The 17034-nt window shown below is 37.9% G+C and overlaps 1 protein-coding gene across 7 annotated transcripts in view; it reads right to left on the bottom strand.

The window, feature by feature from the left end:
• Positions 1-17034, bottom strand: part of SMAP1 (small ArfGAP 1) — a 160821-nt gene that overhangs the window by 96220 nt on the left and 47567 nt on the right. For 2 of the 7 annotated variants that reach the window (XM_021089472.2, XM_084958811.1), the window contains exons 2-3: positions 13742-13875; positions 7075-7197 (exon numbers count right to left, since the gene is read on the bottom strand). The exons of 2 other annotated variants lie outside the window; for them this stretch is intronic. In XM_021089472.2, the coding sequence (XP_020945131.1) occupies positions 7075-7146 (72 nt within the window). In that variant the 5' untranslated portion in view covers positions 7147-7197; positions 13742-13875. The remainder of the gene's footprint in view (positions 1-7074; positions 7198-13741; positions 13876-17034) is intronic. 3 more of the 7 variants (XM_021089445.2, XM_021089462.2, XM_005659254.4) reach the window with 2 other exon arrangements.

Raw genomic sequence — 17034 nt, 5'->3', positions numbered from 1 at the left:
GTCAGAGGGCTCTATTACATCATGAGGCATACTAGCATGAAGTCAGTGTGCAGATAGCTAATAAGTAATTCTGAGAGTGGGGAGAAGAGCTGAGATATTTTAAGTAAAGCTCACCCTTCCTGAAAAAGAAAAAAAATGTTTTCCATCTCAAGCATTCAACTGATGCTGCATCTTTGTGCAGTGGTAGGAATTTAGAGATAGAGATGATCAAGACATGTAATCATAAAGGCATTAAACATTTGAAAAGAACCAGACCAAGAACAAAATGTCTCTTAGTTTGCATCATATCTGCAATGAAGCAAAAAGCAACTTAGACACAGCTCACATAAACTATGAAAATAAGAAAATCTGAAGTTTCTCACAGCAAACAAGAGTAAATTTTTTTTAATTTAGTAAGACCAGAAACAGTATCTGCTCTACATGCCATAACTCACTGATCCAAAGTTACATTTTTCTTCATATTATAACATTCATGAAGCAGAAATGCATCTCTTAATTGGTGGTATCTTATAATCATGTTTTTCTAAGCAGTCCATAAAATAGAGGTCCTTCTTAAATCATCAATATTATCTTACATTCAATAAATGACTCCATACATTTTATACATTCTCTTGATTTAATAATAGGTGACTAATATTTTATTTTGGAAAAAGTAAAAAATAATTAGGAATGATGCATATATATTCATTACACCAAATTATTTCATTTTGTTCTAGGGATGCTGTCCATCACAATTAGAAAAAAAAGAGGTATAAAAACCTGAAGGGGAGAAGTGATGTAAAATAATGAGCCATTTCTACAGGAGACTACTGCCAAAAAGTGACTGGAACGCAGGTACATTGTGTGTGTGTGTGTGTGTCTGTCTGTCTGTCTGTCTGTCTGTCCGTCCGTCCATCCGTCCATCTGTCTGTCTGTCTGTGAGTGTCTACGTTAGCTGGGGTTGGGGGAAACAAGGATCAATACCATGACAGATGTAGAGAGATCACATTGTATGGAATAAGAAGATACTAGTAAGCTCAGATAATTTCTAAGTTTCTAAAATCCAGAACAGAGTAGGCTGGAAGGAAAGCCTACAATGAAGGTCAGTGGAGATGAAACTGGTCCAGCAAACCAGATATGGTTGGAGCAGGGAAACAAAAGGAGTTGGCCTTTGAGGAGGCGACACAGGTGTGGAACAAACTAGCTGTCCTGAGAGTTTCAAGACACGATAGGTAAGGGCCCTATAGAATACAGGAAAATTTATTCTGCTGGCCCTAAAGAACAAACTCTGGTAAAAGGCAGAAGAAAATAATGAAAATGGCCTAAATAGATACAATAGCAAACAAGAGCCTCAATACTCTACATATACAAATAATCTATAGCATTATAAACTGGAAATATTATATATAATATATAAATTACATCTATATTATAATCTATAAATTGCTTATATGTGCCATTTTAAACTTTAAAGACCCTAATTTTAGATGAGTACCCTAATTTGACAGGAAAGGAAAGTGAACTTGCAAAATGTTAAGTATCAGGCCCAGATTATCGTCTCCTTGAGTATTTAATTCCTGACCAAACCAGCATCAGCCATCAGTAGTCTGCTATCTTAGGTTGCATTCAATTGGACTGGGACTATACCATGTGGGGCTTATGAAGCCCAGGCTCTTTGCTTTAGAGGTTTGGTTTTCATTTTACACACGAGCAAACAAGCACAAAAGAGGTTCTCTACTGGGTTAGGAACTAAAGAATCATTACACAGTTGAGACTAGGATCAAGTCTGTTCAGTCTCAATCCTTACCACCATACACCAGCTAATAAAAATAAGTACCCAGGAAAATTCACCACAAAATAGACAAATACTGTAAGTGTTGCCTCTGTTATTAAAACATCATTCCTTGGAGTTCCCATTGTGACTCAGCAGAAACGAACCTGACTGGTATCCATGAGGACACAGGTTCGATCCCTGGCCTCGCTCAGTGGGTTAAGGATCCGGCACTGCCATGAGCTGTGGTAAGGGTGACAGACGAGGTTTGGATCCTGTGTTGCTGCAGCTGTATCATAGGCTGGCAGCTACAACTCCAATTTGACCCCTAGCTCTGGAACCTCCATATGCCTCAGGTGCAGCCTTAAAAAGACCTTTGGGGGGGGGGGGGCGCGTACCCATTGCATATGGAAGTTCCCAGGCTAGGGGTCTAATTGGAGCTATAGCTGCCAACCTACACCATAGCCACAGCAATGGCAGCTTGGGATCCAAGCCACATCTGCAACCTACACCACAGATCATGGCAATGCCAGATCCCTGACCCACTGAGCAAGGCCAGGGATCAAACCCGAATCCTAACGGATACTAGTAGGTTAGCTTCCCTGCACCACAAAGGGAACTCCTCATTCTATTATTAAAACAGTATTCCTTTTCTTTTAGGGTCTCTCATCCAAAACGTCTTAGCGAAATGCACTGACTGTTAGAAAGGAGACCTTTAACTGCTTATTTTTTGGCAATTTATCACTTAACTTTCCACAGCTGGGATGAGAGATGATTACCCCCAAAAAAGGGGGAGGGGGAATAATAAAGGGCACATATTGTTTTAAAAGAAAATTAATTATGGCGTTCCCGTCGTGGCATAGTGGTTAATGAATCCGACTAGGAACCATGAGGTTGCGGGTTCGATCCCTGCCCTTGCTCAGTGGGTTAGGGATCCGGCATTGCCGTGAGCTGTGGTGTAGGCTGCAGACGCAGCTCGGATCCCCGAGTTGCTGTGGCTCTGGTGTAGGCTGGCGGCTACAGCTCTGATTTGACCCCTAGCCTGAGAACCTCCACATGCCGCGGGAGCAGCCCAAGAAATGGCAAAAAGACAAAAAAGAGAAAAAAAGAAAAAAAAAAAGAAAATTAATTATGTATTAAGTTTTTTAACCACGAGACTTAAGTTACAGGTAATGAACTATCTACCTTAACTCCTAGCACCCAGTTCCTAGGAATCAAGTCAGATGCTACAATACTATGCACCATTCTAAAACTCTTAAAATTTCCAAATCTATCTTAACTTCTCCAATAGGAGGGATATGTGTAAGGCAATTAAACAGACTGCTAAAAATTCAAAGATCACACCAATTTTGAAAATTCTTTGGCTTTAGAGAAGTCATATCATTTTTCGTTAATTTTTTTCTCTTTTTCTCATACCTCACATATTAAAAAAAGGAGGAAGGGCACCCTTAACTACTTAACGTCAAAGTTTCTATTAAGTTTTTAAAAATATTTTAAAATACTTATTTACTTAACTATAGTTTATCTCAAAATTAGATTTATCAGGAATTCCTGTTGTGGCTCAGTGGAAATGAACCTGACAAGTACCCATAAGGATGCAGGTTTGAATCCTGGCCTCGCTCACTGGGTTAAGGATCTGGCATTGCCATGAGCTGCAGTGCAGGTCACAGATGTGGCTCAAATCTGGTGTTGCTGTCACTGTGGCATAGGCCAGAAGCTACAGCTCTGGTTCGACCCCCAGCCTAGGAATATCCATATGCCGTGGGTGCAGCCCTAAAAAGACAAAAAAAAAAATGTTTTTAAATAAAAAATTTTAAAAATAAAAACAAGTCGAGCATCCAGTGAGCAGAAATGTATTGACATACTTGACAAACAATTGTAAGAATATACTAAACACAAAATCAAAAACAAAGTTAATATTCATTTTTACTTTAATAAAAATAATATATATTAATATATTGAGGAATAAATGAAATGTGTACTTTGCAGTTATAATAAATGCCATCTAGGTAGAACATACTTTAAAATTAGTATTATTTACTATTCCTATTAAATTCAGTCTGTCCTGATTTTATACATTTTATGATCCTAGAAAGATGAATTTTATATTGTACTTTTTGATCAAAAGATCTTCATCCAAAATCATCACCAGCATAATCGCAAAGCAAAGCATCATCTGGAAATGGTAGAATAAAACACACCTAAGAATTTCAAGCTTGTGGTTGCCAATGGGGAAGGATGGATTGGGAATTTGGGGTTAATAGATGCAACCTATTGCTTTTGGAACGGATAAGCAATGAGATCCTGCTGTAGAGCACTGGGAACTATATCTAATCACTTATGATGGAGCATGATAATGTGAGAAAAAAGAATGTATACATGTATGTGTGAATGGGTCACCTTGCTGTACAGCAGAAAATTGACAGAACACTAAACCAGCTATAATGGAAAAAACAAAAATCAATATCAAAAAAAAGAATTTCAAAACCTACTATTAAAAGTATTTGTCCTCATCAACCCATAACCTGTATTTTTAGTTTCTCCACACAATCCAGTACATATAAAAACAACTACCCAAAGCCTTGCACATCATTTGAGATTTAATTTTTAAAAATATTACTGGAATCAAAATGCTGGCAAGCATCTATAGGCTAACACACTGTCATTACACTCAAACATAGATGAAGCATTTCTATTTCTGAAACTTTCTAAATAGACAACATATCACTCAGTCTTAGATTTTGCACTAAAAAAACTAAAACTTATATTCTAAAAGAGTTCTATTTTTATTTATTTTTGCTTTTTAGGGCTACACCTGCAGCATATAGAGGTCCCTAGGCTAACAGCTAAATGGAGCTGCAGTTGTCACAGCCACAGCAACACCAAATCCAAGCAGCATCTGCAACCTAGACTTACACCACAGTTCATGGCAATGCTGGATCCTTAACGCAATGAGAGAGGACAGGGATCAAACGTGCATCCTCATAGATATTAGCTGGGTTGATAATCTACTGAACCACAATGGAAGCTCCAAGACTCCTAAATTTCTTATGTTTTACAGAGACTGAAGAGAACAGAGGCTGTCAATTTAAAGTTTTAATTGGCACTGGTTTATTGGATTTGTGTAATTTAAAAAACATGCCAAAAAAAACTAAAAAAATAATTTTAAAATGTGGGAATAGATTTTTTAAAAGGCAAAATCAATAAGTAAGCAAATGTAATAGGAAATTTTATTTTAATGTAACACTACTATATACATGCTTTTTTTAAAATCACTGTTTCATGTCAATGATGCATCTCCAGTGAAAAAATATAGTAATTAAGCAGTACACAAAAACAATTTTACTGAAAAAGGGGTCGTGAAATAAATTTAAAGATAAAAGGCAATAAAAACAAATAGAAACAAAGTGTACCCAAGTCACTGTCACCATCAGGAAATAACAATAAAAGGCAAGATAAATTACAGGCCACCTGAAGTTCCAAGTTAATGACTCATTCTCCTGAGAATAAAATATGTCCATTTTTTTCTTTTCTTTAATCTTCCAAAATCCTGGAAAGCAGCACTCTTTGGGGAATCCAGCTAAATGACACAACTACTTCAAGATATGCCTTCTATTTGTTCTAGCCCAACTAAAGCCAAACCCGGCCGCCAGTCCAGAGTCTGGGCCTGTGTTTAAGGGAAAGGGAGCCCTCGCCCTCCACTCTCCTTCACCCTTGGGCATCCTCCCCTTTTTCTCAGGGCCTTCCCCCCATCTGTCCCTGTAGTGCTTCCTGCATTCTCCCTCAGATACTAAGAAGTACCTGGGGAACAACCAGTTATTATCAAACTTAAATCCACACTAATTTATTATTTCAGGAAACTATCTGCATAGTTTTCATAAATGTTTGTGTGTTCTGACTTGCTCTTCAGGGTTTAGTGACTATTTTTAAAAATGGAAAAAGTGGAAAAAAGAATAACTACTACAAAATAAATGAACGAGATTACTAATTGCTTTGTTGCAAATGATTAGGTCACAATGTGACAATTAGATCTAAATTTGCGACAGTAAAAATGTAAAACACTGAAATAATCAATAGAATCTCACACACTGATTTGTAATGGAAGAATGTTACACACCTATATTACAACTAGAGGAAAAAAGGTAAAAAACTATGTGAAGTTAAAACACTTCTACCCATTTTCTGAGAAATGGATGGGGGGAAAGTAAACTCAGAATATTGCATAAGGGTATGAAAACTGCTAAAAATGTACACCACCTTTACATTTGTATATATGCCTAAAATACTTCAGGAAGAATATATAAGAACTGAAAAATATGGTTGCTCTTACAGAGGGAAACTGGATGACTGAGGGACAAAAATGGGAGGGAGACCACTCATTTTATACCCTGTGTACCCCCTGACATTTGCACTACGTCCAGATATTTCCCATTCCTAATACAATAAAATAGAGGGGGCTATATTAATGCTGCATTGTTCCTACATGAAATAACTATCCAGAGGAAGTATAGCCAGGGTACACAAGCAGCATACGAATCAGAGCAAGGAGGCCTCCTCTCACCAGTGCCCTCTACCCCTACTGAGAGAATACGGTCTGCTGATGATCAAAGAGGTTATGAATCAAATAAAATTAATACATTTTTTAAAATCCCACCCAAGAATATCTTATACTCAAAATATAAATATGACATTTATTTACCTTGGCTTTTCCTTGAATCATCTTCATAAAAAAAAAAAAAAAAAAAAACAGTACTGTTGCTAAAGACTACGTCATTGAAATTTCAATGTATTTGTTTTTGCTTCTTAACATTTCAGTGTATTTGGGAGTTCCCGTCGTGGCTCAGTGGTTAACAAATCTGACTAGGAACCATGGGGTTGCGGGTTCCATCCCTGGCCTTGCTCAGTGGGTTAAGGATCCGGTGTTGCCGTGAGCTGTGGTGTAGGTTGCAGACGCGGCTCGGATCCCGCGTTGCTGTGGCTCTGGCGTAGGCTGGCAGCTACAGCTCCGATTAGACCCCTCAGCTCCGATTAGACCCCTAGCCTAGGAACCTCCATATGCCGCAGGAGCGGCCCAAAGAAATAGCAAAAAAAAAAAAAAAAAAAAAAAAAACATTTCAGTGTATTTGGTTTTGTGTGGGAGAGGGAACACTACTTGCTCTACTATTTTCTATTCATTAAAAGTTTTAGGACACAAAGACTAAAGCTTCAAACTGCCTTAGCTGAACATATGTTTTTATTTAAAAAAAAAAAAAAAAGGCTCTTAATTAAAAAGAGAAAATGAATATTTGTAGTCCCTGCATAAATTCTTCACATCAGTGACTCACCTCTACTACCACTTGAAATTTTCCAGAATAGTTCTCTATCTTCCTCTCAAAAGCCAGCAGGATTTCTTGCATATAGGAGCAAGCTTTTCAGGACTGGTTTCAAGATCTTTTGGGTTCCAGCTGCTGGAAAAGAAGGGCCACCATTTTTGGTCTCAGGAACTCTTTGGAAATACTTAATACAGAGTCCATTCCTTCAGTTTTCATGAAACTGTGTTTTAGGGGAGTTGTTTTCTGTTTTAACTGTTGTTTTTAAGAGCAAAGTAAGTAAACCACACATATTTAAAAATTAAAAATTTTACATGATAATGCGGAATTAAAGGTACCACTTTTCTTATTTTTCACAATTTCTAAATATTTTCACATCTTGATTTATATGTTGTAGCATTTGCCAGATGCTGTAACAAGAGAATGAATTCTTTTTTTAAGCAATAAAATTAAACACTGTTATGACAAAACTGGAAAAGTTTCACATTACAGTCTTTTGTCATCTCTACTTACTAGGAAATTCATAGCATTTGAAGTCCAGAAATAAACCACTACTTTCAAACAAGGTACTTAAGGCCCAGCTCAGGGGTCATCTGGACTCTTGCCTCTTCTGTCAGAAGTCTTAGTGATTCTAACTTCAGTACATTTTGTAGGCTTTCCCTGTTAATCAACCTCACCATCACTACAAGACCCATTGCACTGGCCACTGCAGGACCAAGCCCATGGGATCTATGTTCTTACAGAAACATAACATTCGATTTCAATTCTTCAACTCAGAACACGTTAAGAGTCCTATCCCCAGCCCTACCACGCAGAGGATCAAGGCCTCACCAGCACCTGCCTGCAAATTTCACCTTACCTTCTAAGATACACGACTACACCCAATAACTACTTTACTTTCTCAAATACAACATACTTTTTTCTCTATCTTTCTGCCTAGAAAGGCCTCTGCACATTGTAGTGTATTTTTAGAAATTAATAAATAAAGGATGCTATCAAAAGAGTAATGAGACATTTAAAAATATCTTTAGAACTTACCATATCATTATATACTGGTAAATTTTTTTTTTTTTAAGGCGCTACTACCAAGTAGCTCAAAATGGCCCGTCATTTAGCTAACCCAGCTTAAACCAGAGCCCAGGTCTAGAGTTCCAGGGGGAGCCTTCAATCAATCCGCTATCCTCTCTCATTTCATATTCACACAAAGCAGGAAGAGAATCAATCATACCTCTAAAATGCTATGTGCAATGAAATCAATAACTGTGTTTCCAGATGATCCATTCACTGCCACCTGATCATTTCCTACCTAATATATAGCACTCTATACAGGATATAAGCCCTTATCTTTAAATAGTTTGTGATTCCTTTAGTTATACTCTCTTGGTCCCACCTAGATTGGGCAGTATGGAATTAAGAGCATTAAATAAGTGACTTCCACTAAGTAACAGCTCACCATCTTGTTCACTGTATTGACCCAAGAATTATAGCCAGTCACTACGAAAAGAGAATTCTAAAAACTATTACTGATATTTTTAAAAGTTTAAACTTAAAAACAATAAAAGCAAAAGAAGCACACAATCTTGAATATTCAAATTCAAAATAAACATGACCTTTTCCCCCAATGGATTGTTTAAATGCAAACCTATTAAACTTCACAGATTGAATTTTGTGACAGATAGTACCACATTTCTTTCTCCACTTCACTCTGCATGTGTAGGTAATACATAAACCCAACATTGTGGTAGCACCTGGCTCTGCCTCTTTAAGGACACATTTAATGATGCTGGCAAGGAGTTGGCATAAGTTAAATCTCAGTCAACTTAAAAAGTTAACTATGTACGTGAAGCCACAATTTGAGAAATTCCATCAGTTTGATGGAATTATAATGAGCAGTTCTCCCACAAAATAAGAAAAAAGTTGTACGACCTGACCTGGGTTTCTTGAATAAATGTGTACCAAGAATTATATGCACTGAGAGCTTATTACATGTCTGGGTCTACAAAGCACTATGGAAATTTATCTAAGGGGCAAAACTTTGAGAGGTTAAACAATGTTCTAACACATACAGGTCAAATGGGGTTAAATCATGGAATGCTGCAAATCGGCTTTTTTAATGGGTATTTTATTTTATTAAATATCACTTGTGGGAATTCTATAACAGCAGTGACAGTTTTTGAAGACCGCATGATGCCTGCAGCTAATGAGGGCTCAGGTGGATCTGAGAACACCAACACTATGACATACAAACTGGAAACTGAAGCACATGAAGCTGAAAGGGATTTTTATCCAATCCAACAGCAAGTAAGTACAAGCTGGGAGTGGAGAGGAAGCAAGCTGCCATAAGGAACCACCACACCTCCCTTCCAACATAGGGCCCCAGGGTGAGTAGAAACTCCTGGGAAATGATTCAAAATGGAGCAGCAGAGGATAATAGAGATAAAGGAAGAGAAGGTCCAGGATCAAAGAAGGAGAAGAGAACAGAGCAAGAAAATCTCAGGAAACAAGTGGCCTTAATTTTTTTTAAACATTATGTGAAAATAACTGAAGATTAGAGGTCTGCAAAATTAGAAAAGCTATCTTGAATATCAATTCCTTTTAAAGGTAATGAAAAACCAATGCCACACAAAAATAACCAACAGAAAACAAAGTCAAATCTCACACAAAGTTATCAGAAGAAGAGAATAAGAAGTAGAGCAATGTCTGTAACACTGAAGCCATACAAATATGTCCAGAAAACAGATCAAAACCATAACCTACTAATTTAGGACAAGCTAAAAGCAAAGCTGTATACACAAGATATGAAAGAATATGTAAAATGAGTTCAAGGAGGAGTTCCCGTCATGGCATGGCAGAAACAAATCCGACTAGGAACCGTGAAGTTGCAGGTTTGATCCCTGGCCTTGCTCAGTGGATTAAGGATCCAGCGTTGCCATGAGCTGTGGTGTATGTCGCAGACACGGCTTAGATCTGGCATTGCTGTGGCTGTGGTGTAGGCTGGTGGCTTCAGCTTTGATTAGACCCCTAGCCTGGGAACCTCCATATGCCATGGGTGTGGCCCTAAAAAGACAAAAGACAAAAAAAAAAAAAAAAAGAGTTCAAGGACATGCAATGTTATGAAAAATAACTATATCAGAAATCAGACATATGCAGAATTAAAATGAAAACTCAGGAAAGAATTAGAAATAAAAGAAAAATATTTCAGAAATGAAGATGAAGTTAAATAGAAGATGAGAACAAATAAACACAGCAAATAGTGGTCTAAAAAAACTGGAGACGTAAAAGAAGAAAAAAACATTAATGAAAAGAAAAGAAATGACAAAGATCTAAGAGAAAGCGACACATAATAGAGTCAGGCAATGAAGAACCAACACCTGTGTAAGAGAGTCATTGAAAAAGGAAACTCATATTTTAAAGTTTGTTTGGAAGCACAAAAGACCCAGAATAACCAAAGACATCCTGGAAAAGAAAAATGGAGCTGGAGGAATCAGGCTCCCGGACTTTAGACTATACAACAAAGCAACAGTCATCAAAACCATATGGTACTGGCACAAAGATAGAAATATAGATCAGTGGACAGGATAGAAAGCCCAGAATTCAACCCACACACCTACGGCCAACTCATCTATGACAAAGGAGGCAAGAATATACAATGGAGAAAGGACAGCTTGTTCAATAAGTGGTGCTGGGAAAAGTGGACAGCCACATGGAAAAGAATGAAATTAGAACACTCCCTAACACCATACACAAAAATAACCTCAAAATGGATTAAAGACCTAGATATAAGACCAGACACTATAAATCTCTTTGAGGAGGAGTTCCCATCGTGGCTCAGTGGTTAAAGTATCCAACTAGGAAGCATGGGGTTGCGGGTTCCATCCCTGGCCTTGCTCAGTGGGTTAAGGATCCGGTGTTGCCGTGAGCTGTGGTGTAGGTTGCAGATGCAGCTCGGATCCCGCGTTGCTGTGGCTCTGGTGTAGGCCAGAGGCTACAGCTCCCATTCGACCCCTAGCCTGGGAACCTCCATATGCCTCGGGAGCGGCCCTAGAAATGGCAAAAAGACAAAAAAAAAAAAAAAAAAAAAAAAAACTCTTAGGAGAAAACAGGCCAAACACTCTCTGACATAAATGACAACAACATCTCCGATCCACCTCTCAGAGTACTGACCACAAAAACAAAAATAAACAAATGGAACCTAATCAAACTTCGAAGTTTCTGCACAGCAAAGGAAACCCTAAACAAAACAAAAAGACAAGCCACAGAATGGGAGAAAATCTTTGCAAATGAATCAATGGACAAGAGATTAATCTCCAAAATTTATAAACAACTTCTGCAGCTCCATACCAAAAAAAACAAACAACCCCATCCAAAAATGGGCAGAAGATCGAAACAGACAGTTCTCCAAAGAAGACATACAGATGGCCAAAAAACACATGAAAAGATGTTCAACATCACTCATTATTAGAGAAATGCACATCAAAACCACTATGAGGTACCACTTTAAACCAGCCAGAATGGCCATCATCTGAAAGTCTACAAACAATAAGTGCTGGAGAGGGTGTGGAGAAAAGGGAGCCCTCTTACACTGTTGGTGGGAATGTAAATTGGTGCAACCACTGTGGAAAGCAGTATGGAGAAAACTCAGAAAACTCAACATAGAACTACCATTTGATCCAGCAATCCCACTCCTGGGCATCTAGCCAGAGAAAACCATGACTCGCAAAGACACATGTACTCCAATGTTCATGGCAGCACTATATACAATAGCCAAAACATGGACACAACCTAAATGTCCATCAACAGAGGACTGGATCAATATGTGGTACATACACACAATGGAATTTTACTCAGCTAATGGAAAGAAACAATGGCATTTGCAGCAACATGTATGGACCCAGAAATTACAATGAGAAGTGAAGTCAGTCAGATGGTGAGACACCAACATCAAATACTACCACTTACATGTGGAATCTAAAAAAAGGACACAGTGAACTTTTTTGCAGAACAGATACTGACTCACAAACTTTGAAAAACTTATGGTTTCCAAATGAGACAGATTGGGGGGGGGGGGGATGGGCTGGGGGTTTGGGATGGAAATGCTGTAAAATCGGGTTGTGATGATCAATGTAATAAAATTCATTGAGTAATTAAAAAATACATACATAAATGTGATCCCCCCCAAAAAAACCCTGCCTTTCCTTAGTGATGAAAGGACAAGAGTATGCTACCTAAAGTTGGAATATGTCGCCACATTCCAGTTTGCTCTTTTTCTGTAAACCTCAAAGCATTTCACAGCCCGTGATAATTACAGTTATTTCTGTACTCCTCAGACAAGATGATGTAAAAATAGGTATCCAAAAAAAAAAAAAAAGTTGTCTGCTCTTAAAAAAACAAACCAAAAAAAAAAAAAAAAAAAAAAAAGAAAGAAAAAAATGTCATGAAATCTGCCACCAGTTACTACAGAGATGTTAAAAACACTGCCTTATATGAAATGTTCAAAAAGCTCTGGTTCCTTGATGGAACAAATAAGTTTTCTCAAAGGATCTCCAAAATACATAAAGTTTCATACTTCATTTTATACTCTAGCCAGCAAAAAGTTTACTGCAAAGTAAAACCAGTAGAAATAATCATTTTTACATTAACAATTTAACCTTAAGGATTGGAAAGTATGATGCTAAGAATATAAGGCTGTCACAATGGGAAAACGGCAAGCCCTTAAAATTACAAATTTATTTCTAAAAAGCTAAGCCACTAGAAACAAGACCAAATCAGGCATGATTTGGAACATTTGCTTCCAAATCTTACACCCTAAGAATCAAGAACACCCCTGTACAGAAGGGAAGGGTGTTTATTCTTAGTCTTTACCCAGGCTCCCTCTACTGACAGGAAGGCAAAATAGACTGGAATTATACTCGCAAATTTCATCAGCACAAGGAAAAGGAATTTATTTTTTTAAATATTTTAAAATCAATATTTTAAATTTAAAAAAGGTTAAAAACTGACTTTACTATAGAACCAAGATGAAATAAACATGAGAACTGACAACTCCAATAATACTCTAATTTTATATGCAGCATGTGCCACATTTCAATATACTACTTTTTTGTCTTTTTAGGGCTGAGCCCAAAGCATATGGAGGTTCATCAGAGTCGAATCAGAGCTGCAGCTGCTGGCCTACACCACAGCCACAGCAACATGGGATCCAAGCCACGTCTGTGACTTACACCACAGCTCATGGAAGTGCCGGATCCTTAACCCACTGAGCAAGGCCAGGAATTGAACCTGCATCCTCATGGATGCTAGTCAGATCCATTTCCGCTGAGCCACGAGGGGAACTCCTCAATATACTACTTTTCCATGTTAATCCTTAGATGTAAGAAGGATTAAAGTTTTGTGGGGGGTTTTTAATGGAAATTCCCAGGCTAGGGGTAGAATGAGAGCTGCAGCTGCCAGCCTACATACCCCACAGTCACAGCAACTTGGGATCTGAGCCACATCTGCAACCTACACCACAGCTCACAGCAATGCCAGATCCTTAACCCATTGCATGAGGCCATGGATCAAACCCACGTCCTCAAGGATACTAGTCAGGTTCACAACTCACTGAGCCACAACCGGAACTCCAGAAGGATTAAAGACTTTATTTTAAATATTTTTAATAATCTCTCGGCAGGGAAATGTTTACCTGAATCTGTTCTGGTGTCCATTGGTCTAGGTTGACTGACTTGACCCTGGATATATGAACCCCAAGATTCCTATGGATGCCAGCACATCGGATGCAAATAAACACACCAATATTCCAGGAAGCCCATCGAGGACCTAATTATGGAGAAGGAACAAAGAAAAGCTAATATTAAAAACTCAAACAAATACCGTAATAGCATATAATAAGCATTCTGGTTCTTTATATAATTGTAATGGAGGGTTATAGAACCTACGTGCTCAAATTTTCAAAGAGCACAGCAGTAGCTTGCTAGGAAGACATGTGTCCTGGCTGTGCTAAAAGGTTATAAAATCAACCTTCAAGAACCTTAAGTGGTTTACCAACTAGCTTTCCAAGGAACTTCCCTCCAAATCTAAGAATTTAAAACTAATTTATGTGAACAGTTTTTTTTCACTCAACATATTTGAACCAAGAGTAGTAATATCCCAAAGTAAAAAGTAAACTCTTTATTAAATTTGTAAGGTACTGCTTAAAAGATAACCAACAAGTAAAAATCAAGGAGTTTGCTTTTTTAGGGCCACACTTGTGGCACATGGAAGTTCCCAGGCTAGGGTCCAATCGGAGCTGTATATGCAGGCCTACACCACAGCCATAGCAATAAGGGATCCAAGCCACATCTTCAAACTATACCACAGTTCATGGCAGCACCGGATCCTTAACACTGAGCAAGACCAGGGATCGAAACTTCATCCTCATGGATACTAGTCAGGTTTGTTACCGCTGAGCCATGATGGGAAGTCCCAAAGAGATTTTTTGTTGTTGTTGTCTTTTTTTGTCCTTTTAGGGCCGCACCAGTGGCATATGGAGGTTCCCAGACTAGGGGTCTAATTGCAGCTGTAGCCACCAGCCTACGCCAGAGCCACAGCAACACAGGACCCAAGCCATGTCTGCGACCTACACCACAGTTCATGGCAACGCCAGATCCTTAACCCACTGAGCATGCCAGGGATTGAACCCACAACCTCATCGTTCCTAGTCTGATTCGTTAACCACTGTGCCAGGATGGGAACTCCCCAAAGAGATTTTTTTAAACATATAAATTAATAAGAAACAGACAACCAACCTAAACAAAAAAAATGGACAGAAAGATATGAAAGACTACAATAACCTCCATTTTGCAGTCAACATATGGGGATTTTTTTTCCCCCTCATTTTTGGCCACTCCACAGCACATGGAATTCCCCAGCCAGGGATCAGATCCAAGCCACGGTTGCAACTTACACTGCTGGACCCTTTAACCCACTGTGCTGAGCCAGGGATCAAACCTGTGTCCTGGCACTGCAGAGATGCTGCTTATCCTGTTGAGCCACAGCAGAAACTCCAGGAAAAATTTTTTTAATCAATTAACACTAACTGTAGAATGAAAAATGACAAGGACTGCCTCAAGAAGTCTTATATTAATACAAATAAATCTCAGATACAACCCTGAGATAATGAACCAAGGTATGCTATAAAATGTTAGTTCATGCTCAAAAAATTCTAAAAAATACTGTAGAGAAACTCACCTAAGTATGTAAGAATACAAGTCTTGGCTACATTATTCTTTACTACCTTTGAAGTAATGAAGATATATTATTTCCTGATAATTTTAAATATTCTTATGATTACCTTCAGATATTACTTGTAAAATAGAAAATAAAAACAGTATCTGGAAATTATTTCAAATCTTCAGAAGCTTATATATAACAGGTTTCTATAAATCACTTGATTATGAAAAAATATGTATAGTAAGAGATAAAAAACATGCTTTTTTAAAAAAAATTAGGCTTCTGTTTAAGTACATACTTTTTTATCTAACGGCGCAAGTTAATCTGCAAAATAACATTGAGGCCAATAAATACAATGTAATAAAACTAAATATACCCCCCAAATTCCTTAGGAAGTAGGTTATGCATATACAATTTATGCCGAAGCATCTTGCTTTTAAATTTGAGAAATAACACCTCTAAACTGACAAACATCTGGAACATGCACTATTTAAATAAGTTTGACTGTTGGTAGTGTCAAATGAGTTAAAGGCCAAAAGAGGTCAAAAGTTACTGCCAATTCTGCTACTTTTGAGCTGTAAAAATTACACTGGACTAATGACAAACTGAGCAACAAGGTGTCACCTGTTGGTCTCACCTGTTTTATAATGGCTGCCCCCAATACATAGGTGAGACATGCATGGAAAATGTTTTCAAAGCTTTAAAGAACTACTCTAGTGCAAGTTACTGTTGCGTTAAGAAATTTTGAAAATCGAAATACAGTACTTTTCTTTCTCTAGAGAAGTTCCTACATTGATCTATAAAACAACCATATCTTAACTTTCCTCAAAAGTAACTCCCAGAAGGGCAGTGGGTTCCAAGAATGATGAAAAAAACAGATTTTCAACACCCTCCAAGTGTGGCTTCATTTTTGTTGGTAAAATAGAATGATTCCTCTTAGAGTATCTGCTAGACTCTCAGCCAAATACCAATGAAGACTCTATAGCACAGTTTGCCTGATGCAAACACTATGAGTGAACTAATCAGCAAGCATCATGTGTGTAATGGAATGGCAACTGTCCATGCAGGTAAAGAGCTGTGGTATCCACTATATTGGTGCAGTTTTATAATAACAAAAGATGTTAAAGGGATTAAGCATTTTATATGCATTAAACATATAAAAGCACTGTACAAGAATAATTATGGCAATAATAGAAAAAATGGCTATATAGCTATAGAGCAAAAGCTAGATATATTTAAATTTTAGATGATGTCTAGGCCTTATTAAGGTTATAGAAACCATTTTATTGATTCCTACAAAGAAAAGACAAATTTTGTTATCACTTATGGGAAACCTTAGCTCCAACCCTTTTTACCAATTGAAATAAAAATGTCGTATTTTCAATGTATTTTTCTTTGGAACATAATTATCATAACTGAACAATGGAGTTAAGAACCCCCCAAAATAAGACTTTTAAAACCCTAACCGAAATTACAAATGGGCTGACCACTCTATAAAATTAGCCACCTAAATTTACCTAAAATTGCCGTAATAGCTGCTGCTGGGATTAGCCATTGTGGTACATCAGAAACAAATTCAACTACTATCCATGAGAATGCGGGTTTGATCCCTGGCCTTGCTCAGTGGGCTAAGTATCTGGTGTTGGTGTGAGCTGTGGTGTGGGTCGCGGACACAGCTCAGATCATGCATTATTGCTGTGGCTGTGGTGCAGGCAGGCAGCTACAGCTCCAATTCAACCCCTAAGGGGGAAACTTCTATGCCATGGG

The sequence above is a fragment of the Sus scrofa genome, chromosome 1 (genome assembly GCF_054392235.1).
Source record: "Sus scrofa isolate SSC_HxYL_T2T_F1_AM1 chromosome 1, Sscrofa_HxYL_maternal_Yorkshire_Landrace_v2.0, whole genome shotgun sequence".
NCBI classification, from domain to species: domain Eukaryota; kingdom Metazoa; phylum Chordata; class Mammalia; order Artiodactyla; family Suidae; genus Sus; species Sus scrofa.
This window is presented reverse-complemented; position numbering and strand designations above follow the sequence as displayed.